General features: G+C 49.1%; 1 protein-coding gene across 1 annotated transcript in view; it reads right to left on the bottom strand.

The window, feature by feature from the left end:
- The window catches only part of PTPN21 (protein tyrosine phosphatase non-receptor type 21), a 74,657-nt gene that overhangs the window by 13,065 nt on the left and 37,551 nt on the right, over positions 1 to 24,041 (bottom strand). Inside the window, exons 4-13 of the mRNA XM_055435537.2 lie at positions 23,074 to 23,171; positions 21,555 to 21,622; positions 20,462 to 20,532; positions 18,456 to 18,543; positions 17,978 to 18,066; positions 15,626 to 15,713; positions 14,645 to 14,724; positions 7,129 to 7,189; positions 6,430 to 6,514; positions 260 to 1,557 (exon numbers count right to left, since the gene is read on the bottom strand). Of these exons, the coding sequence (XP_055291512.2) occupies positions 260 to 1,557; positions 6,430 to 6,514; positions 7,129 to 7,189; positions 14,645 to 14,724; positions 15,626 to 15,713; positions 17,978 to 18,066; positions 18,456 to 18,543; positions 20,462 to 20,532; positions 21,555 to 21,622; positions 23,074 to 23,171 (2,026 nt within the window). The remainder of the gene's footprint in view (positions 1 to 259; positions 1,558 to 6,429; positions 6,515 to 7,128; positions 7,190 to 14,644; positions 14,725 to 15,625; positions 15,714 to 17,977; positions 18,067 to 18,455; positions 18,544 to 20,461; positions 20,533 to 21,554; positions 21,623 to 23,073; positions 23,172 to 24,041) is intronic.

Genomic DNA, 24,041 nt, shown 5'->3' with positions numbered 1-24,041 from the left:
CAATCCCCATCATTTCCATAGACAGTCAAACTCAGAGTGTTCCAAAATGAAGTAAAAATAGGGTAAAATGTGTGTGTCTACTGGGCTACGGGGCTGTTTGAAAGAAGTTCAAAAGAAAAAGCTGAAAGACATCAGAAGTCGCGGGAGTCAAAGACAAGACGAACAGAGGGCAGACGGTGCAGACAAGGGCAGACTTGCAGGGGGCACCGCGCTGTGGGGTGAGGGCCCCCGCGTCCTCCCCGCACCGCGCATGGCTCACCCCCAGCGGCGGAAGCCCTTCCACCGCGTTCTTCTTCGCGGAGAGGAGATCAGACACCGGCCTCTTCTGCAGGGAGTCCCTCCGGGCGCGGTACCTCCCCGACGTGGTGAGGTCTGACTCGGACGCGGAAGGCGACAAGAGCCCGTCCCGCCGGGGCCGCGGGCCCTCCCCAGGGGTGGCGCCCGGGGCCTGGGGTTCCAGGATGTGCAGGGGCCCAGGGGCCAGGGGCGCAGCACGGGGGGCGTCTGGAGGGCGTCCGCCCCGGTGGCCGGGCGGTGGCGCAGGCCCCTCCTCAGGGTCCTCGTCCTCATCGCTGCTGTGGATCAGCACGGTGGCGTCGGACAGGGACTTCCCGTGCCCGCCTCGCAGGGTGCCCCGCGGCCCAGCGGCGCTGTCCTCGGCCCGCGGCGCCCGCTCCCCCGCCGCTGGGGCCGGCATGGCCCTCTCCTGCAGCCGCAGGCCCTCGAGGCCGTGCGCCAGGCCGGCCAGCTCAACGCTGTTGCGCTTCTGCAGCCGCGCGCGCCGGGCAGCCGTCAACGGCTCGCTCACCTCCTGCAGCGAGTGCGCCACCGGCGAGCTGTCCTCCTGGAAGGTCTGCACCGAGTGGTGCACGCGGCGCGTGATGAGGTCAGGGTTGCTGCTGCTGATGGGCGGCTGGCGGGACAGGTCCGGGGTGCTGTTGGCCGGCCGCGGGTGCGGGTAGGGGGGCGGCGGGCGGTACACCTGCGTCCTCAGGATGCTGGGCGCCGGGCAGTCACGCGCCTGCAGCTGCGCGTTGGTCAGCTCGGGCACGCTCACGGCGCCCAGCCCCGGGCGCCGCCCGGCCGCCGAGGCATAAGGGTAGGGGGCCGGGCTGTGGAAGCTGTGGCTGAGGCTGAAGGCGCCGGGGGCCGCGGGCGGGGAGCCCGGGCGCGCGTGCTCGCAGATCTCGGGCTGGCTGTACACCAGGCTGAGGTTCCGCAGCGAGCGGCTCTGCCGCTCAGCCGGCGCCAGGCCGCGCTGCAGCTGCTTCATGACCGTCTCGTAGTCGGGGGTCGGGCGGTAGGACGGCGGGATCAGGGCGCTGTGCCGGTGCGAGGGCACATAGTCGGGCCTCAGGACGTCGCTGCCTGTGATGCTGGGGCTCGAGGACCCGGGCGAGGGCTGCAGGTAGGGCTGCGGGCTGTTCAAGGAGCTGGTGCTGTGTGCGCTGTACACGCTGCCGTTGCGGACGCGCCCGCCGAGCTCGGCCTGCGCGCGATCCAGGCTGGTCTGAGAGTGGCAGTAGAAGCCGTTGTGGTTGGTCACGAAGAGGTTATCTGGGGGGGCGGGAGGGACAAGACTGTTAGCATGCATTTTATAATGAGATTTCTTCTGAATGTACTGAATTGGACCAATTACTCAAGTCAACACTGAGACGGCCTGAACGCTGCTAACTTTTATGGAACTCCAGGCTGAAGAGTCCCGGCTCTACTCACACTGCCAGACCCTGGATGTGCGGTTTCTGGGCGCCTCGCTTCCTCACCTCCAGAATGGGGTGGTTCTGCCTGCTCCAAGAGCGGGATTCAGGACCTCACACCCAGTAAAGAACAGCCAAATCTATGCTCAACATTAAGAGTACAACTATACCACAAACCACTGCCCTCTTCGGAAAGTCAAGAGCATGTGTTTTATTAGAGACAAAGCAGGCTTTCCAGAACTCTGGGGAGCTAAGAGCAGAAACACCCCTAGGTGTGTGGCCCTGATGCTGCTGAATGAGTTCAAGCACCGACTGTCTGTAAACATTTCCTGAACTGAAACTCAAGGCAGATTGTGTAGATTCCTCCAGAATGAAGATAACAGGGCAGAGAGTTCAGCAGGATCTCAGCAGGACACTCTGGAGGTCCACGAGTGTCACTGGTAGCTGCATACCTCACCAGGGGTGGGAAGCCAAGAAGACCCCCCCTGCAAAGACAGCCACACCTGCCCCTGGCTCCACCCCTGCCTGAGTAAGACTGGGGTCACCGCGAGCAGAGTCAGGAGCCTCATGTGTCCAGGGAGGCTGCGTGTGCGCCTGCTTGGGCAGGAAGGAGGCCTGCTTCTTCAGTCCAGGCTGTCGTTCACCTGAAAAACTATCCAGGGTGACTTCTATCACTTCAATGGAAAGACTACCAGAGAATAGTTGCCATTGATGAAAACATTCTTTTTCTGACTCAAAAGCCTCATGATGGTTTCATCCAAGGGAACAACAGGCCAGCGTCTCACGCGTGGTTTCTACTCCGGCAGCACTCACAGCCACGAAGACGGGCCCCAGAGGCGGCTCCTGCCGTCCCTGAGGACGCGCCCTGCTTCTCCCGTCTCGAGAGCACTCAGGTCTGCGCCTGCCGCGCCCCCTCAGCCTCACCCCCGCCCATCGAGACCAGTGTAACACCTGCTGGTGCTGCTCTGCGCACCCCCCAAACCATCCAATTATGAGTCTGCACATGTAGAAGACTCTGCCACGAACTAGTGGGCCGGGGTGGGGCTGTGGGGAACGATTAGGATCCAAAGAAAAAGGGCAAGGAAAGTACAAAAATCTCGGGAAGCCAACGAAGAAGTGTTGCAACTGAAGGAGGGAAGTGTTGCGAGGGAAGGAGCCGAGTGTCACAGGAGCTGGGGGCGGGAAGGAGCGCTTCCGGCTGGGGCTGAGCGATGGGGTCAGGGACACCTCCAGGACACACAGCACTCAGGGCCTGGAGGGCAGGCGGCTGCAACCCTGGAGTGCTCTCAGGGTACCCTCCTCCCTGGGGGCAGGCACAGCCACGTGTAGAATCACAGTCAAGGGAACGTGAGCAGAGGGTACAGAGGGCCCCCTGTCCCCTCCTCCGGCCACCCTGGCCAACCTTCCAGAGGGAAGGGGCTCCGGCCCAGAGCCCTCCTGCCAGGGCAGGGGGGCGGGTAACCCGAGAAGTGTGCTTTCCCGCAGAAGCCATGGGAGTTTGAGTCTGTGCCAGCCCATCCGGCGGAAGCGCGTGGGCAGGGGGTAGGCAGGGAAAGGGCACTGAGGGTGACAGAGCGGGACGGGCAGCTGGGAGACGGCAGAGACGGCGTGGCTGGAGGAGCCTGTGGCTGGAGAGGGCACAGAACGGGCGCAGGGGGTGAGACCTGGAACAGGAGCACGGAGGGACATCTCAGAGGATGCTGAACTAGACACAGGAACGACCGCAGGGAGATGGGACGAGCCGGGCCGCCGAGTGTCAGATGAACCAGGGAGGGTGGGAACTGAGACATCAGCTCCTGTGATGCAGTGACTCATGAGAGGTCTCCAAAAAAGACTGCCTTGGCAGGAGCAGAGGGATAGGGAGAAGGGGACATGGAACACATGTTCCATGAGTTAATCAGAGGCAAGGGGATTTGCAACTGTCTGGGTACCGAAGGCAAACAAAAGAAGAGAAAAATTATAAGCAGTTTGGAATCCCAGTAAGCAGGGGGTGACTTCACTGTAAAGGCGTAGGGAACCCGGGGAAGGGGCTGTGGAGCAGCGCGATGAGCTCAACTCTAGGGCGCCACTGCAGCAAGCGGCGGCAGCGGACAATGTTACGAGTGCTCCACTCAGCCTGTGGTCCCGCGGGCCCCTTGGACGGCCCCCAGGCTGTCGTACAGGAGAGGAGGCACGTGGGGCCGGGGCTCAGGAACGATGGTGGGCTGGGGAATGTGGACAGTCCTCCTCGCTGAGACCCCAACTGCAGATGAGACAAGATCAACCGGATACCTACGGAGGGAGGGGGCCCTGGGCAGACCTTCCGGGCAGGGAACATGGAGCGGGCAGGAGTGGGGAGCGTCCAGAAGAGGCTGGAACGCTGGGGTCCGACAGGAAGGAGGGTGTGCGGGGCCCGGGGACCGCGCGAGGGCAGCTTGGCGGGAGGGGAAGGGGAACCAGGAAGCAGAAGGGGCACACAGTATGTCTCTCAGAAGTGGGGAGAGAACACAAGAAAAGAGAGTTCACGCTGCAGTCCGGAGAGAGAGGACAGACATTAATTAGGATGCTCGCAGATGGAGGAAAAGGGAGGAACAGAGAGGAAACAGTGCAGAGACGAGAGATTTTTCAGGGTCGGGCTGGCGGTGTCAAAGCCGCAGGAGGGCAGCGTGGAAAGAGGAGAAGCCAGTGAAGAGGGTAAGAGCGACATCCCGAGGTGCACTCGGGCTCCACAGTTGAATCTGTCCAGTCCCCGGCCCCCCCGACCACCGCCGGAAAATCCCACCTGACACTCAAGGTGCAGCACCAACCACGCGCCACCACCCACCTCCTGGTCCCCTCCCACGCCGCCCTCCACGGTCCCCTGTGGGTCTGAGTGCAAGGGGCAGTCACTACCCCCACTACAAAAGCAGGGGCAGCGGCCCCACCTCGGAGCTCGCCACTCCCCGCCTTTCGAAGCCACCCCTCTTTCCAGAAAGCCTTTCTCAGACTGCCCAGCTCACTCTCGCCACAATACGCCTGTTCCCTTTGCACCTGTCACCTGTGTACTTGTGTTATCCTCCTGTATTAGGTTCTAAGATCCTCAAGATGTGGAATTACCTCTCTGCACCCATCTCCCCGCCTATAAAGCAGAGCCTTGTGACAGAGGAAAGTGATGATGCTTGGAAAATGAATGCTGGAGATACGGCTTCGGAGGCCCTGTCTTCACATAGCTCGATGTGCCCGTCGTTTGAAAGATAAACACAGAGGAAAATAATCCTTTACAATGGGAAGGTCTCAGACAGGAAAATACACAGAAGAAGCCTGGGACCTCCGGGGCGGGAAAGCACGGACGCGCTCAGAGCCCACAGGGCACATGTTAACAGGACTTGGGAGCCAGTCTGAAGGAGTGTCCATGGGCCAAATTCAGGATCAAATGTGAGCATCAGAATCTGATGCTACATGTTTGCTCAGTTCAGTTCAGTTCAGTCGCTCAGTCGTGTCCAACTCTCCGCGACCCCATGAATCACAGCACGCCAGGCCTCCCTATCCATCACCAACTCCCGGAGTTCACTCAAACTCATGTCCACAGAGTCGGTGATGCCATCCAGCCATCTCATTCTCTGTCGTCCCCTTCTCCTCCCACCCCCAACCTTTCCCAGCATCAGAGTCTTTTCCAGTGAGTCAACTCGTCGCATGAGGTGGCCAAAGTATTGCAGTTTCAGCTTTAGCATCAGTCCTTCCAATGAACACCCAGGATTGATCTTCTTTAGAATGGACTGGTTGGATCTCCTTGCAGTCCAAGGCACTCTCAAGAGTCTTCTCCAACACCACAGTTCAAAAGCATCAATTCTTCGGTGATCAGCTTTCTTCACAGTCCAACTCTCACATCCATACATGACCACGGGAAAAACCATAGCCTTGACTAGACGGACCTTGGTTGGCAAAATAATGTCTCTGCTTTTTAATATACTATCCAGGTTGGTCATAACTTTCCTTCCAAGGAGTAAGCGTCTTTTAATTTCATGGCTGCAATCAGCATCTGCAGTGATTTTGGAGCCCAAAAAAATAAAGTCTGACACTGTTTCCACTGTTTTTCCATCTATTTCCCATGAAGTGATGGGACCAGATGCCATGTTCCACTGTTTTTCCATCTATTTCCCATGAAGTGATGGGACCAGATGCCATGATCTTTGTTTCCTGAATGTTGAGCTTCAAGCCAACCTTCTCACTCTCCTCTTTCACTTTCATCGAAAGGCCTTTGAGTTCCTTTTCACTTTCTGCCATAAGGGTGGTGTCATCTGCATATCTGAGGTTATTGATATTTCTCCCAGCAATCTTGATTCCAGCTTGTGCTTCTTCCAGCCCAGCGTTCCTCCTGATGTACTCTGCATATAAGTTCAATAAGCAGGGTGACAATATACAGCCTTGACGTACTCCTTTTCCTATTTGGAACCAGTCTGTTGTTCCATGTCCAGTTCTGACTGTTGCTTCCTGACCTGCATATAGGTTTCTCAAGAGGCAGGTCAGGTGGTCTGGTATTTCCATCTCTTTCATGTTTGCTACCCATATCCAAAAAAACTGACTCTAACCACAGCCTCTTTTATGAATCCAGGTTGGCTATCATCATGACAGTATTTCTGTGAAGTTAAATTTTTAAGTTATTTGTGTAATAACTTCAGCCAAAAAACTATCCTGGCTTCAAGATCTCCAAGCCTTCATGATTCATTCAAATCACAGTAATTTTGTAAGGCGTTTCAGAAATGGTGTACTTTACCCAGGGAAGAGGCAGACGGTTCTGCATAATGTCCGTTATAGTGCAGCTGGGGTGGGGCGGCCGTCACATAGGGTTGTGGCTTGGGCTAAGAATGGGAAAGTTGGAAACAAGGTTAAAACACATCGTCTATAGAATATGTGTAGAACAGTTCTTTTCTGGCTTCCTTCTCTTTACTGAGAAACTTCTGAAGGAGCCTGACATATTACATATGGAAAAATAAATATCAAGACCCTGTAGCTCTTACCCTATCTATCCTTTTCAGGGTTTCCCAGAAAGGCAATGCTAAGTTCTGATATGCTCTGATATCAGACAGCAGACAGCACAAGAGAGCAGGAACAGACACAGATCCCCTGAATTCTTATATACACAATACATTAGAAGAAACTTGTATGTACTATACTTAATCTTATTAGCAAAACCATCTAGTATTTTAAATATCTGCTAATTTCTGATTACTCTTGACTAATAGTCAATATCTTTAGTATTAGGTTGGACCTAATATTTTAAAACATATAACACAATAAATGTTACATATATAAATGTTAGGTTTAAGTTGTAGCAAATCACCATTTATTTGGTCAAGTGTCAGCATACTTCAACAGTTCAAATTAAAAACTAACACTGCTAAAAGCATATTTTATTAAGCAAGGCGACAGCACTGAACAATAAGAGGCAACTGTAATTCTCCTTCTTTCTCACCAGAGACATCCTCGAAGAAGACCTCCTCCTAATTGGGTTCACTATGACAGTCTGAGTTTGCCTGTAAAAATAAGACATGTCTTTGAGAAACACATATACACATGCTCATATGCACACAATCTTCCTAAACATGTTAATAAGAAAGTAAAAGGATAAATCTTTCCAAGCGACAAACTCATCCAATCATCAATTACAGAAAAGGCAGGCGGTCCCCCGGCCACACTCCTAGGTCTGAGCCTCGCGGAGCAGCCGTCAGTCGCCTGGACGAGCCCAGGGCCGGGCAGGAGGAACCGTCCCCGGTCCACGCAGGCAGGCCCTCCGGAGCGACCAGCAGCAGAGCGGAGGAGGTGCCAGGCCAGAGGGCCACAGACTCATCCCCAGGGAAGAGTCAGCACCAATGTGCTTCTCCTGCGGGCCCTGCTCAGCGCTGACCACCTCTGTGCTCAGTGCTCAGGACGGACCATCAGCTGCCAGCCTCAGAGCCAGAAGCAATGGAGTGCCTTTGATGGAGAGCCTGTGAGCCGCGGATCATACACATGATCAAGAGACAAGCTGGGAACTTGGGAAACTCAGGAATACGTGTGTTAGCTGCTCAGTCGTGTCTGCCTCTTTGTGACTCCCTGGACCACAGCCCACCAGGCTGCTCCATCAATGGGATTCCCCAGGCAAGAATACTGGAGTGGGTTGCCATTCCCTTCTCCATAAGAATATATACTTCCTCTAAGAAACTAAAGTAGGGAGAACAAAAGGGTATGAACATTGGTTCAGTGGGCTGCTGGTAACTCCATTTACTTTCCTTTGCAAGAAACTTCTCTCTGGTTCTAAGTGTACTTTTAAAAAAGAAATGAAAAGTATTCAGGAGTCCTGGCTAACATTTATCAGATAATTTGAGATTTTAAGCTATTCAGAGCCAGTTCCATCTCTGAATAAACATAGGTCACAAATAAGAAAAAGAAAATTCCTTTTTCAGAATCTATCTTTTAAAGATAAAGGCAGGCATTTTTGTTGTTGTTCTTGTGTGTGGTCAGTTTTATTGCAAATAAGAGCTAGGAACCTATACACATAGGATTCTTGGGTTTGATCATGATGCAATTTTGTCAAAGCACTTTTTGAAAAACCTTTGAGCATCTATTCCTTATGTGACATGTAATTACAGATTACAAAAAATGTCATCCTTGGTTATAGTGTTCCTAAGGACTAATTACTAGAAAATCCATAATCACAAAGTGAACATCAGTTCCATTTAATCAGTAAATTTACCATCTCAAGCCTCAAAAATTATTCTCAGCACTGTAACAACTTTTTTATATTAAATCCCTAAATATTAGTTAATTTTTATAAGATTTTTGAGGTAAAAGAAAATTACTAATAGGAGCTATCATGTAGCTGCAACTGCCTTTATGAGTCAACTTTTTTTGATTAAACACTTTTTTAAAATAACTTATCATTGGAGTGTATTCCAACCAGTCCATTCTAAAGGAGATCAATCCTGGGTGTTCATTGGAAGGACTGATGTTGAAGCTGAAACTGCAATACTTTGGCCACCTCATGCGACGAGTTGACTCACTGGAAAAGACTCTGATGCTGGGAAAGGTTGGGGGCGGGAGGAGACGGGGACGACAGAGAATGAGATGGCTGGATGGCATCACCGACTCGCAGTTTGAGTGAACTCCGGGAGTTGGTGATGGACAGGAAGGCCTGGCGTGCTGTGATTCATGGGGTCGTGAAGAGTCGGACACGACTGAGCGACTGAACTGAACTGAACCGAAGATTGCTGATGAAGAATAGATGTCTTTTTCCAAAGGATGCTCCCATTCTGCCAGTAATTATTAAGCAACAAAAATAAAACGGATGTCAATTCCATTAGATTGCAAAAATACCCACATCAGTTGGTAAAGCATTATATTAGTAAAATCAGGAGGGTGTATCTGAGTGTTTTCCCCCCTTATTTTTAATTGAAGGGTAATTACAGAATTGCATTGGTTTGTGCCATACATTGACATGGATCAGACACAGGTATACGCATGTCCCCTCGCTCAAGCCTCCCTCCCTGCTCCTGCCCCTCTAGGTTGTCACAGAGCCCTGGTCTGAGTTCCCTAAGTCACAGCAGATTCCCACTGACTATTTTACATATGTTAGTGTATGTTCGTTCTCCTTTAAAACTTAAGCTTCTTAACTGCACATTGTTGTTGTTTAGTTGCTAAGTCGTGTCTGACACTTTGCCCTATGGACTGCAGCCCTCCAGGGACAGAGACCAAGCCCTTCTGCGTTGGCAGGCTGGATCTTTTACCACTGAATCAACAGGGACACTCCTTAATTGCATGTTAATATATTCCTCAACTTCGCACCCAGGACTTGAAGATACTGCATTCTGTAGCCTCGTGGTTTACTTTCCCTTTACTCTCCATTTCAGGGCTAGGTTTAGGCCATTCTAGTTGGCCTTTGAAGTTTATCTTTAGTCCAGAGACTCACTAAATTGACTAAAACTTTAAAGGACTACAAATTCAAAATGCAGAGATGAGGAAAAAGGCTGTTGATAGGATCTTCCAACGAGGTGTCCAGAGTTGCCCAGCCGGACACAAAAACAAAGGCTATTAAAGATGAAGTCCAAGGATGTGAGCTTCGGAGCAGAGGCGGCACCCCCACACGGGGGTCTATTCTGGCACCTGCTGGCGGTCCCCGGGACGGAGGCAGCACTACAGAGGCCACTCCTGCTAAAAACAAACCAGGACGTCTTCCTCCTGCCCAGCTGACGTAGGCAGCCTCTCCATCGGGTCAACATATTCTAACCTCCTCTTTCTTCTTGCCAATGTCCTTGTCAATGCAGTTTTCTAGGAGACCAGCTAAACTTAGTACACAAGAGAGAATGGTTAACAGTTGGTAGTGTTTGGGGGCAGTTACTATGCTGGTGGGTGCTTCTAAAAACGAGACAGCTAAAGATCTTGCGGGGGGGGCTGGAAATCACTGGAATGTGTGTAGTGGAGAAGACACAATAAGAAAAGGTTGCTAGCCCAAGTAAAACAGATGACATTACTTATTGAAACAGTTTGAAAGGCTATACACGATTACCTCGGGGAATGCAAACACCAACCCAGAGAAGGAGGCTGGTTATTATCCTGATTTTACAGAAAAGGAAACTGATACTAGATTAAGTAAATTGCTCCTGGTCACATGGCAAATAAGCAGAACGGCATTAGAACCAGGTGGGTCTGTCAGATACCTGAGCACAGGCTCCTAACAGCGGATTATCTGTCTGACGCCCCCCACCCCACCCCAACAGATACATGGGCTCCACTGAGGCAAAGGGTACGCCATGGCACCACTGGCGCCTGGCACACAAGGAAGCTGCCAAGTGCGTGCTGAACAAGTGGCGGACACAGAGTGAGGACTGAAACGGGCGCTACAGCTAAGCACTCACAATGTGGGCCTCCCTGATGCTCGGCTGGTAAAGAATCCGCCTGCAATCCCGGAGACCCTGGTTCGATCCCTGGGTCAGGAAGATCCACTGGAGATGGGATGGGCTACCCACTCCAGTATTCTTGGGCTTCCCTTGTGGCTCAGCTGGTAAAGAATCTGCCAGCAATACAGGAGACCTGGGTTCAATCCCTGGGTTGGGAAGAGCCCCTGGAGAAGGGAATGGCTACCTACGTCAGTATCCTGGCCTGGAGAATTCCATGGACTGTATAGTCCATGGGGTCACAAAGAGTCGGACACGGCTGAGCGACTTTCACTTGGGCTTCCCTAGTGGCTCAGTTGGTAAAGAATCTGCCTGCAATGCAGAAGACCCAGGTTCGATCCCTGGATCAGGAAGATCCCCTGGAGAAGGAAATGGCAACCCACTCCAATACTCTTGCCTGGAGAATTCCAAGGACAGAGAGGAGTGGGACAGGCTGTAGTCCACAGAATGCAAAGAGTCAGATACGACTGCAACTAAGTTTCACTTTCACTTACAATTTACACTTGAGCTGTAAAGACAGTGAATTTCTAAGAGCTGACTTGCTTTGTACGTTTTCTTTCTTGTATATTTCTAAATACAGAGGAGTGAGATTCTGATGCACAAAAAATGTGCTGGCTAGTGGAAATACCCAGAAAATGTTGATCTCAGTGACTTTCCTTAACGGGATGGGGGCTTTCTCTTCTTCCAGGCTTCTCACAGTGTCTTCAAAAACCCTGCAGCGGGCCTAGAAGAAGGGGAACAGCCCCAGCTCCCTCCGGGCAGGGCCAGTCCATCTCCTGATCACAGAAGTCTCCAGAACAGACTGGCTGCTGTATTTGCCAGCAGCCTAAACTGCAGGAACACGCGCCAGTGCTGACAAGGCTGAGCAAACACTCCACTGGCAACAGGAATTCAAACTCCCCCTCCAGAGAAAGTCCATGGAAACTTCCACTACTCGGCTTTGCAGGCTGGGGGACACCAAACCCGCTCTCCCCCGCGAGGAGAGAGAAGAGCCCCCCACACACAAAGAACCCTCTCGGGATTCCTTTTCCCCTCCAATTCTCCTCACGTAAATTCAACAGGTCAACGACAGCATGGCGGTTCTGGGGCCTGGGGCGGCAGAGAAGGGGAGAGAAGTCGTTTGACCTAAGAAATCATTATTACCTCATTTAATTCCTACTCCAGCTCTAAAGAAACGTTAATTAAAACTCACACTGTCCTCATGCTATAAACTAAAAAGGCAAAGAGATGGATTCCCCTGGTGGTCCAGTGGTTAAGACTCTGCGCTCCCAATGCGGGAGGCCCGGGTTCAATCCCTGTTTGGGGAACTAAGATCCCACATGTGACTGGGCAACTAAGTCCAAATGCTGCAACAAAGGCCAAGCACAGCCAAAGGAAAACAAGAAGTCATTTTCTTCACCTGGGGACACGTGCTATATTCAGTTCCTATAGAATGAAATGGGTCTCTTCCATCATAAATTATTTCATAGGAATAGTTCATGAAAATGGACTTCCATGATTTACTACATGTATGGAAATTAAAAGCAAAATGTAGAAAATAGCCCTTTACGCATAATTATTTCATTTAAAAAATACTCCTTTTCCTTATACAAATGTAATATATGCAACTGAAGATCTAATATAAATGTGGCTTTGTTTATATTTGGCAATAAATAGTAATGTTACCCCCAAAAATGAGCTTTCTAAGACTGAGTCATTTACCACACACACACACACACAAATTATTTATTTTACCTCTGAACTTTAAAACCATTACCAAGGGGTGATTTGCCAAAAAACCCTTCAAAAGGTATTAACCGCCAACCAATAGGGATGCCTACTGGAAAAAGATTCTATCCGTGGTTTATTTCAAATGACTGATTTCTGCATTGATTTCCGGGGGCGGGGGCAGTGAACGGAAGGAATGATGGCTCATTAATGAATGCTCTCAAACTCGTGAAAGGCTTTAACTCTACGAAAGGGCTGCGGCCCGGTAGACTGCACATGGACTGCTCGGAGCAGAACACACACGTCTGCACAGAAAGCCCTGCCACCCACGCCGCGTAACAGGCCGGTGCGGAGGAGCCCCAAACGCCACCGCCTGGGACGCCGGCGCCCCGAGCCCCGCAGCCGGCAGCACGGCGGCCACGGGGAAGGGCAGGGCCGCTGCGCCTTCCGCGGCCCCGACTCATCTCATGCGAAAGGACGGTGGAGGGAACGGGGGTGCGGGTCCCGGGGACTCGGGGCTAGCTGCTGCCCGGCCTCCCCGGCGCACGTCCCTCCGGCCCCAAGCCGGGCCTGCCTCTGTCTCCGCGCGGCGGCCCAGGACCGGCGCGCCTCTCCTTTCCCGGCCCTAAGGTACACGCCGGGTGTAAAGAACCGCCTCTCCGGGCCTTCCCTGGGGGCCCGAGGCTAAGACTGCACGTACAATGCAGGGGCTTGGGTTCCATCCCCGCTCAGAACTAGATCCCACACGCCACAACTAAGGCCCGGCACAGCCAGATAAATATTTAAAACAAACAAAAACCCGCTGATGAAGGGCACCTCCGAAGAGACCCCGGTGCAATGAGGGGCCAGTACGTGAAGACTGGGGAGGAGAGGCTCGTTCACAGCCCAGAAAGGATACTCGTGTAGCCGGAGTGGGGTGAGCAGGGAGGGTAAAGCAAACAGTGGAACCAGCCAAGCACGCAGCATACACGGCTCTGCGCTTCCAAGGACGAGGGCGTGTCAGCGCCGGGCCTTAGGAGGATGGGAGGAGCGGGTTCACGCTACACCGAGAGGATTCCCGCTGACGATGGAGAGGCCGCGACGGTCAGGGAGGCCCAGAAGCAGTCAGAGAGCTAGGGCAGCATTCCAGGTGAGAGCCAGGGCAGCCGGCACCGAGTTACCCACTGGAGCAGTGGTCAAGATGGCCCGACTGAGATCTATTTTGAAGGTACAGAGTTCGCAGAGTGTAGGGACGAACGGCACGTGGGATGAGCGAAGCAGGAACTGAGGAGGCCTCCTAGCTCCAGGCCTGGTGACTGCGCCGCCGCCTGAACAAACAGGCAGGAGCAGAAGCAGCAGACTCGGGCAGGAAGGCGAGCAGAGAGCCTGGCTTTAGGCGCTTTACCAAATTGGACAAGCCTGTGAGGCCCCCCAGCGGAGACGCCAAGGAGGCAGCCGTGTGTGCGAATCGAGAGCTCGTGGGAAGACAGGCTAGCGACAAAGTCAGGGGCGCTGTCGGCATAAATGCTGCTATGAAGCCTGGGTCAAGCCGAATCCCCTAGAGAGTGAGTTAGACGGGAAGAGGTCCGAGGGGGAAAGCAGCCAAGGTAACGGAGAAGAAACAGCCTCAGAAAGAGAAAAAGCAGGAGAAGGGGGTCCTGGCAGTCAAGGAGGAGCATCGGGGTGCACGAGGAAGGGAAGGGCAGAGGTTTGGAGCTGCCCAGCACGCAAGTGAAGAGCTCTTCAAATGACCGCTGGGTGAAGGTCTCCGTCACTCTGACAAGCGGCGTCAGTGAGGTGCTGGCTTAAGGAAAACAGGGTGGAAGGAAGGAGAGACAGAGAAAGATGATGCAACTCTTTCGAAGAGAAAAGAAAGATACAGCCCCGTGGCTACAGGGATGCGGAAACGGAGAAAATGTGTTAAGAGGTAAAATGTGACAGCATGTTTGTGTCCTGACTGGAATGACCCAGCAGAAAGCGGTAAACCCATGGGGGCTAGGAAAAATGTACATTAAGAAGGGGTATAAGTTCTTCAAATGGCTGAAAGACATGCATGAGCTTTTATGACTCAAAGTGTTGATTTAAAAAAAAATTGTTTTTCCTTTTAGCTTTCAAAAATTAGAATAATTCTGTTACTAGTTGAAAGAAATCTTAGAGGCCTATCTTCAGATACTAGAGGTTAGTCCAAAGCTAAAATGAAAAATACCTGAGAAATAAAATTTTAACATACAAAAGCAAAGAGATTATTATGAAAATGTCATTCAAAAGTTACCTTCTTTAAAAAAATTTGCCTTTATAGATGATACCCTATAGCTCAAGATGAAAACTTCTAAGGTCATCATTTTCCAGGATCCACGGGCAGGGTGTACTTACAGGCTGCACTGATTTAGTCTGTAAAATTTATGTCGCGCAACACAGAGTCTCCATACGTATTTTGCTGTTTCCATGTCTTCCTAGTAAACAAAAGAAGCACAAAGTAAAGCAAAGCACATCTACAACTTGATACAGACCTTATCCGAGAGCAAGACAGAAATGGGTGACATGTTATATCGAAGTCACTTCTGACACACTGGGATTCTTGCATTTTCTACCACTGCACCCACCCCTCATATGAATGTTGTAATAAGGATTCAATTTATGAAGACCAACAAAAAGTTCTCAATACTATGATTCTTATATTAACAGTTTCCAGATGATTTAGAAATTTTTAAATTATGTCATTGAAAGAAAATGTCATCTTTTATTATTACTTAAAGATGTAACTAAACATTATTATTATTGACGAATAGATACATTTTTAAGTGGAGTGACTCAGAGACTCATTGCTTTCCTCAAGAGAGTAAAGGTAACTGTGAAACGGTATTTCTGCAGTGCTGTTCACTTATCAGTGTTCCAGTGTTTCCTTTCTTCCCTACTTGTGCTCGTGCGTGCTTAGTCGTTTCACTGGTGTTCAACGCTGTGCACCCCCATGTACCTGCCAGGCTCCTCTGTCCATGAGATTCTCCAGGCAAGAACACTGGAGTGGGTCGCTATGCCCTCCTGCAAGGGATCGTTCCGACCCAGGGATCGAACCCCGTGTCCTGCACTGCAGGCAGATTCTTTACCATTGAGCCTATGTACGTAATTTAAAGGTCATCATAATCAGACAGTGTTTGTCCAAAGACTCAATTCATTCAACAGTATCTACTGAGCAACTTTGCTAAGTACGATTATGCAAAAATGTTATAAAGTATAAAAGTTTGTCTTATAAAACTATGAAGAACGATCATTTTAAAGCTACTCCCCCAAAACATACACACAGAAATGCTAACATTTAGGAAAAACAGTCCATGCAGATTCCTAACGTTTACTCACAGTTTGAAACTGGATGGTCTCCTCTTTGTTTGCCAGCTCTAACGCAAAAAAGGACTTATTGTGGGACATGTTAGCAATGTCATGCCACCTGGAGAACAAGCAGAGAACGGCCGTATGAGCTCAGGTATTTACTGAGAGACAGAATATATGATTTGTTTCCTTTTTGAGCTTCATGTATAACCTATTATTTGTTATCAGTTTAGGGAGAAACAGGGCTTTAATCGGCCAGAGTGCATTTTATAATTGAAGAGACAATAGGGAGGTACAAAAGTAATGCATGGAAACGAACACAGAGGCAGAGGATTCACCACTGTAGACTCGGGGACTTCCCTGGGGGTCCAGCGGTTGCGACCCCGCGCTTCCAGTGCAGGGGGCGAGGGTCTGATCCCCAGTCAGGAAACTAAGATCCCACATACCGCACGGCTGGGCCAAAATAAATACATAAACACGTAAACTCGACTCATCCTCGTTTGCTGGACTAGTTTGATCAAACATCCCACTCTCAGCTATCAATGCTCCTTCGTTCATTCAACAAACGCTTTAGAGGGCACCCACTGTGACGATACCCGGCACCCTGGGTTCGGTCCCGGGGCACGAAGATGGGCGGGGGGGCAGCGCTGCCCTCAGAGGGGCTCCGGTGGGGGGTGCAGCAGGTGGCGAGCACAGACCCAAACAAGCACCATCACCGTCTAGTACACAGGGCAGAATAAGACCCAGAGGTAGAGCGGAGATGCTCTACAAAGCTGGTGAGGCAGGGCCAGCAGAAAGGCCAGATGCTGGGGACCCAAAGAGCGAACTATTCTGGGGGTGTTCACCAGGATTCAAACGCCAATTCTGAACTTTCTAACTGTATCTTACCATGTTGCGGTTTTATATGTTACTCTTTTATCACACACTGTATGATTCTTACAGGAGGAAACGCAGGTCTGGAAGAAAAAGGTTACCCCTTTATCCTTCTCCATCTCATTAGATTTAAATTTCTTGGAATAAATATAACTCATTCACAATAACTTGGTACTTCATTGCTTTTGTGTTTTAATTTTCTGGATGCACTGCATACGGAGCACGTGTGAGCTTAGTTCCCTGACCACAGGTCAAACCCAAGCCCCACATGTTGGAAGCACAGAGTCTTGACCACCGGACCGCAGGGAAGTCTCTAATTGCTAAACCAAAAGATTATGAGTGTCATATTAAAGAAGGCAATTTTAGAACTTCCTATCCAGTGAGATAAAGGAAGCCCTTAGGGATGTCTCCCATGTTCCTGTGACCTTTCAAGCAATGTCAGGGTCCTGACCCTCGGTGCCAGCCAGGTCCATCTCTGCCCCCTGCCCTGCAACTGAGCGTGCTGGGGACAGTGAGCAGCCTGGGGACCCTCAGGAGCCACCTGAGCCAGGGCAGGACGGTCCAGGAGCGGGGACCTGTTCCCCAAGCCGGGCACACGCTCCATGGTCACAATCACCAGGGAGAATTCAGGCCCCCAAAGGCAGGAAAGCAAAGGAAGTGAAGCGACACAGAATACTGAAAGGGGAACTGCCTTCGCCTGAAATCTCGCTGCTGCAAGCCAGCCACTCTTAGCACACAGCTATCTGTCCTCTCTGCCCTCCTGACTAGACTACATTCCAAGATCTCCACAAATGAAGAGTACCACTCTTTTTATAATCAAGAGAAGAAAAATCTACATTACAAAAAGTAATGTAGACGTTGGTATTTTAGGAATTTTGGTACCAAGTAGAATCAGGGAAAGCCCAGATTTCCCATGAGAAACAGCCGGGGAGACCAGAGCTCAAAGGAAAACTGCGCTGCTCATTTACATCAGTGCGTGCATTTGTCCAGCCCCCCGGTGGCGAATTTTGTTTCCTTCCCCTAAGGCTGGGGTACAGTGGGCATCAGGGACTTTATTCTGAAGCTGATGAAACGTGTCTCTAAGGGCTTCAGCCTCCAGGAACTCATTCTAACACGCAAGCCTCAGCTACTGAGGAGAGAAATCAGATTTTGTTTTTGAAATTGACTGGGATCTAAACCCTGAAATAAATACTCATACTTTACATAGAAAAAAAAAGAAAAGGAAAATTCACACACCAAGACAAAGAATGGCCTCCATATGGTAAGAAAAGGGTCACACGTTTTTAAACATTTCCTGAGCAGGCCAACATTATAAACACTGTTTTCTGCAATTTAGTTTTGAAGTAAGTGTAACTGTTGCGGTCAGCTGAAAGTTTATTCTAAGAAGGGCATACTTCCTTTTCCTAGTGAGGCCTCGGGAGACACTTACTTGTGAGCAATACAATTAGCACAGGGACTAAAGCAGAATCACCAACAGGAGCCACAGAAAGAGCGCGGAGGGAGAAGTACCTGAACACCACAGGGGGCCTCCCACTCCTGTGCTTCACAAAGACGCCTTCCAGACACGCGCCGATAGACATGTCGCTGCCTTGGCTGTCCTAGGAGGAGAAAGGGGACAAGGAAACACTGGGGGCGGCAGAGACACAGGGGCCCCAGGGGCCCCACCTACCCCCACTCCTGTGTGCCACAGGGAAAAGGCCTGGGAGACCTCCCCCAAGGGGGCAAGTCTGCAAGGTATAAATGTGTCACCCTGGAAACACATGAAAATACAGTTGGGCTCCTTAAGGAATTCTATTTCAAGAGTAATTCCAAGAGCAAACGACAACACAGGAATATCTGTTTCGTGAGAAAAGTTCGGCCACGAGGACCTCAGCTTTCACATTTCCAAACGTCTGCACATCTCGGGCCTTCGGGCAGCGCAGCGTCCCTGGCCTTCCCTGCTAACCTGCTGGAACGACGCAGGCGCCCGTCGGAGGGCCTCGCTTACCTTGGCAGGGTAGCTCTCTTCCCCGTAGCCGTCCATTCTCTCCACCTCCTGCATGTAGAGCATTTCCGCATCAGGAGCTGTGAGGCCCCTGCAACCCGAGAGAGATGTCAGACAGACTGTTCGCAAACTAAAAATATTTCAGAAGAGCTGGCTTGCAAAAATCTATGTCTCAATTGGGCAGAAAACGTTAGAAACATTTCAAGTTTCTAAGCATCTGTGATTAGTTACATCAATCCACCAACATTTACTGAAAATCAACGACGTGCAAGAGCACGGTGCTGAATGCTGAGGGTTAGTTACGTAAGGCCTGACCCCGTGGCCTCTGGGCAGGCAAGGGGAAATGCAGGAAGTAAAGCAACCTCCTAAGAAACCTTCAGTGAAAGCTAGACTTCTCTCTAAACCACCACAGTGTCAGACAACACGAAGCCCTGTGTGCCAAACGCCACTCGGTGAGTGGGGCGAGCAGGGTTAGCAGCTGGCTTCGGTGACAGCGTGACGAGGGTGGGCAGGTGGGCGGGAAGGCAGTGTGGGCAGAGAAGGCGCCGGCTGTACAGACACCTCCTCTCCAGCCTCACCTTCTGCTGCTCCGCACACCACAAGGTACCCCCGCTGCGACCACCCCAGACTCTCAGTGTGTCTTTGAACACACCGCGCTCCCTCGTGCCTCCGAGCCTTTGTGTGTGCTAATCGTGCCTCCTGGTCTAACTATCAGCTGCTTGTGCACCTGGTCAACCCCTGAGACTCAGCCTGCGCACCCTCTTGGTCACCTTCTGGGACTGCCCTGCTCTACGCAGACCCACCACCTTCTGTGCAGGCCTCTGCCCCGCGCTCACAATGAGAACTCTACTGCCTGCCCCTCGAGACCCCGGCAGGCCACGCTTCTGTTTCTCTTTGTGCCACAGCATTGAGCACTCTGCCTCATAACAGAATAGCAGCACTAAATTATCTTTCAAGGAGATGCACAGATGAATGAGTGAAAATAACAAACGACAGAGCAAGGTGTGCCCGAAGGGTTAATTATGCTGGAAAAAAACGGGTTCATTGGGACAGCAGAAGATAGAGCTGGAATGGCAGCACTGAACCAACTTGTGAGAAGCCTTTAATCCCAGGGGTGATGAACTCAGACTGGTGGAAAGCAAGAAGATTCATGAACCCTTGAGGACAGGAGGGGAGACAAGTCGAAAGCTCTATTTTAGGAGAATTAATCTTTTGTGAGTGACTGTCTAGATTTGAGTGGGTACGGACTAAAGGCAAAAGGTTATTTTTAATAGGAAGGGGTGAACAATAGGTTATAATTAGACAGACCTGGATTCACAGCCCACCTCTACCACATGTAACTTTGGGCAAGTTATTTATAGTCTCTGTGACCTTGGTTTTCCCAATCTGTAAGGAGATAATAACATTTACCTTAAAGAGTGGGTATTAAGAATTTAACAATACATAAAGTACTTGGAACTGAATGGTACTTGGTTTAGCATAAAACCTAGCATTCTCAAGGACACGGTTTTCCGACAACACATCCAGCTTCACTCTCAGAGACCAGGATCTGCCCAGAAGCAGGGGTCAGAGCAACAAGCCTGCTGCTCTCAGCACAGCTTGCCTAGAGGACAGGAAGACAGCTTCCAAAGGTGGGCAGTGAGGCTGGGGTGGCGGGCAGACCCAGAATATCACATCTGCCACAAAGGAAAACGAGTCTCTAATCTTGTGTAAACCTACACAGGGCCGGGCCACCGCCCAAACCTTCAATATGTGGGAGGAAGGACGGGCGGCCTTCAGGGACTGGCCGCTTTCAGCTTTCTCAGTTTCGTAAGTGGTACAACGTGAAAACAGACGGGTTATCATGGGGACGTGCCCGGAAGAGCGCCTGGCAGGCGCTGAGAGCCCTGCCAGGTGGGCTCCTGGTAGCTAGTGGTAGGTGCAGCAGCAGCAAAGGTCCACACTGAATGCCAGCAACGCAAGGTCCGAATCAGACACGAGTCCTAAGCTATCCCACTTCTCAGCATTACCTGTATTTCTGATGCAGCAAGGCCACTTTTTGGGTTGCTTCTTCCAACACCTTTTCATCTTGTAACCACTCCTGGGAAAAACACACGGCAGTAAGTATGGAAACAAATCACTCAAATTTCTTAGGAGGAATCTGTGCTGCTGTTATTGACTCTTGTCCCCAGCAGGCCAAACTAGGGCTAGAATCAATATCTGAGAGCTTCACTAAAGGACATAATCATGACCTTTCTGAGAATTAAGTGGCTTCTGGTCAAAAGCCAAAACACTTGCCCTGCCTTCTCAATTCACCCCAGAGAAACTCGTTGTTGTCTAGTTGCTAAGTCATGTCCAACTCTTTTCGACCCCATGGAATGTAGCCTGCCAGGCTCCGCTGTCCATGGGATTTCCCAGGCAAGAACACTGGAGTGGGTTGCCTTTTCCTTCTCCAGGGGATCTTCCCGATCCAGGGATCAAGCCCACGTCTCCTGCTTGGCAGGTGGATTCTTTACCACTGGGCCACCTGAGAAGCCCCCAGAGACAGTTACAGACGGGTTATTTCAGGTTGCTAACATTCATCAGCCAGTTCCCAGCACATAACAGCACCTCGTGCATTCCCTGGCTGGCCGTGTCGACAGTCAGAACAGCGCACCACTGCCTACAGTTGTTGCAACACAGTTTCCCTGTCAATTCCACCAGTATTGACTTTAAAAAGTAGAAAGCAGGGTCTTCTTATCATCTACTCTTTAAATTGCTGATGAGAAACGATATTCACTTCAACACAATTCTGTAAGGTTTCAAGTTTTTGGTTAAAATCAAAACCTCTGTGGTTCCTCAGAAGCTGGAAATGAGTGCCTCTCTTTAGACTCACATTCAAACTCAAAATGAATTTCCCTGGCTGCAGCCCCGCAGCCACAGACCCTTCTGTTTCTGTGCTTTTACAAGGACTAGAAGTCTATAACGGGGAAAGCAACAACTTAAGTTGTTTATAAGAAGAAGATGATTTTTTTAACTCTATCCCTACCTAGTAAGTCTAATATATGGACTTCATTTCAGGGATGATTAAGGGTCTAGAAATGCACTGTTGCTAAAAAGGTCCAATGTCAAAAGAATTCTTACCACAGGAAGCAAGGCAAATTTCTGAAGAAAATCCTGGGATTCATACTGATCAAAGTCACCAAAATCAGCTATATAAAATCACAAGTATTCACATGTCAATTATGTTTAATTGGAAGCAAAACATATACACAACTAAATTCAATATGAAGCATACAGATGGTGTGCTTATGATTCAGAAGTCAAATCTGCCCTATAGCTTATGAAATGTATATTTTTAAAATTCCTTTTAAAGTGTCCAACTCTTTGCAAACCTATGGACTGTAGCCCACCAGGCTCCTCTATCCATGGGGATTCTCCAGGCAAGAATACTGGAGTGGGTTGCCATTTCCTTCTCCAGGGGACTTCCCGACCCAGGAATCAAACCCGGGTCTCCCACATTGCAGGCAGACTCTTTACCCAGACAGATTCACATGTCTGGACTTGGAAAAAATGCCTTTTAATAAAGTGAAAGAAAAAAAAAAAAACGTTACAAATTATATACAAATCATCTCATTTTTTTGTCATTAGAAAACAAACAAAAATCTACCCTATAATCATATATGCCTACTTATGTACAGAAAAAAATGTTAAGAACAAACCAAAGCATTCACAGTAGTGATTACCTCTAGGGAATGGAATTAGATCATCTAAATATGTTACAGTAAAATGGATTTGTTTGTAAATTTTTAATTTTTAAAAGAAACTGATAGTTCAGCAAAAAGCTTATGAAAAACTAACTCTTAAAGCCAAAGATAACACTTAAGAAGATTCAAAGTACTTTGAAAAGGAATATGGCTTCATGAGTACAGGGCATTTTTTTTCATCTAGGAAGGATATATATTATATCTCCATGTCTGCTAACATCTGAAGGAATTTTATTAATGATTCTTCTCAGTAAATTTCAATTCCCAAGATTAAATGCCAGTTATCATTTGAAATTAAGTCCCAATAGAAGTCTTTCCAAAGTATATTACACATGTAAACACATATGGATTAAACATATGACAAATGACAAACAACTCAAAAATATTTGTGAAATACAAAACTATCTAATAATATTATGACTGGCAATGTTCTATAATCTAGGGCAACTATTTAAGAAACCAAACCAATGACATATGCTTGAAATATAAGCGACTGTAACCTTATCAGCCTCGCTGTTTGGCTGATCTTTCTTCTGAAAATATGAGCGAGCAGCAGATCAAGGCCCTGCACTAGAGGGATTCGTGGCATATTAAATGCTGTGTGTGTGCATGTGTGTGTGCAAATGTGTGTATTTCCTCTCGACTGTCGGTCTGTGCTCTGATGTAATAACGTGCTTAACCTTCCAGAAGTCTCATATTTCATTCAAGTAATTCAAACCCATTTCTCCTCCACAAGGAAGCCCCTTAGATAACAGAAATAATATTCCACTAACACAGAAAACTATTCTATAGTAGTTACTTTCTATAGTCAGTTACTCTAAGAATTCCTTGCTGTTTTTGTTTAACATGCATTTTAATCTGATTGATCTATTACATTATCAATTGCCATTCTTTACCTTGAACAGCTAAGCCTGCAAGCTGAATTGCTTGTTCTAACGTACAAGGAATGTTTCCTTCCAAGATATCTTTCTTCAGCTGCAGATAATACTGATACCTATTAAAAAAAAAAAGTCAGTTTTTAAAAGTCAACATCAGTATTACCTACAATCAGACACAATGCATTCTATCATAATTTGGAAGAGAAGCATCAACTAGCCAAAATTAAGCTCAGATGATTTCAAAGAATGACAGGAACATTCCTTGATCACATCTATACTAACAAATGCACAGACAGACACAACAATTTATTGAGTCACTTATTCTTAACTGTAGCTATTTGAAAGCTACAAACTATAGCCATCTAGGAAAACAGCTGGTCATCTATCTTATACCCTGTAAAACAGTCTCTAAGTTTTGTTGTTTTAGTTGGAGAAACAGAGAATCAGCGGCCAATCCATACTTTAAAAACTCTTTGGAGGAACTTGGTGATGTTCCTAGCCCTGAACAGTAAAGTCTAAGGGGCTTCCTTGTGGAGGAGAAAGACTTTACAGAAAGACTTTCCTAGCCCTGGACAGTAAAGTCAGAAGAAAAATGGTTCCTGACATTTCAGACCAGGTGCATAATAAAATATTCTTTATTGAAATACCAAAAAGGATAGTTGCTAAAATACTTTTTAACAGTCTTTTAATGTGGGCTTGCTTCTGTTTATGTTTTCAGTATACAGGGTATTAGTTACCAGCACAACCTTTAGTCAAGCAAACTTCAGTTAAATTTCAGATCTCCAATTTAGCATTTTGCAGGAACTTGGGCAAGTTATAATCTATGGGTTTAAATTAACTCCAGTAAAAGGTGGGTACTATCACCCCTTCACAAGGCTGAACACACCAAGGAATATATGTAAAGCTCTTAGCACTCAATAAACAGCTGCTCTCATGGCTAGCAGCAGCCACCCACTCGCAGCCAGGCAGCAGTATTTCATCTGGCC

Source organism: Moschus berezovskii, chromosome 9, assembly GCF_049115385.1.
Source record: "Moschus berezovskii isolate FMDL1 chromosome 9, NW_MosBer_1.0, whole genome shotgun sequence".
NCBI classification, from domain to species: Eukaryota; Metazoa; Chordata; class Mammalia; order Artiodactyla; family Moschidae; genus Moschus; species Moschus berezovskii.
Note: the sequence above shows the minus strand (reverse complement) of the source record. Positions and strands in the feature narration are given on the sequence as shown.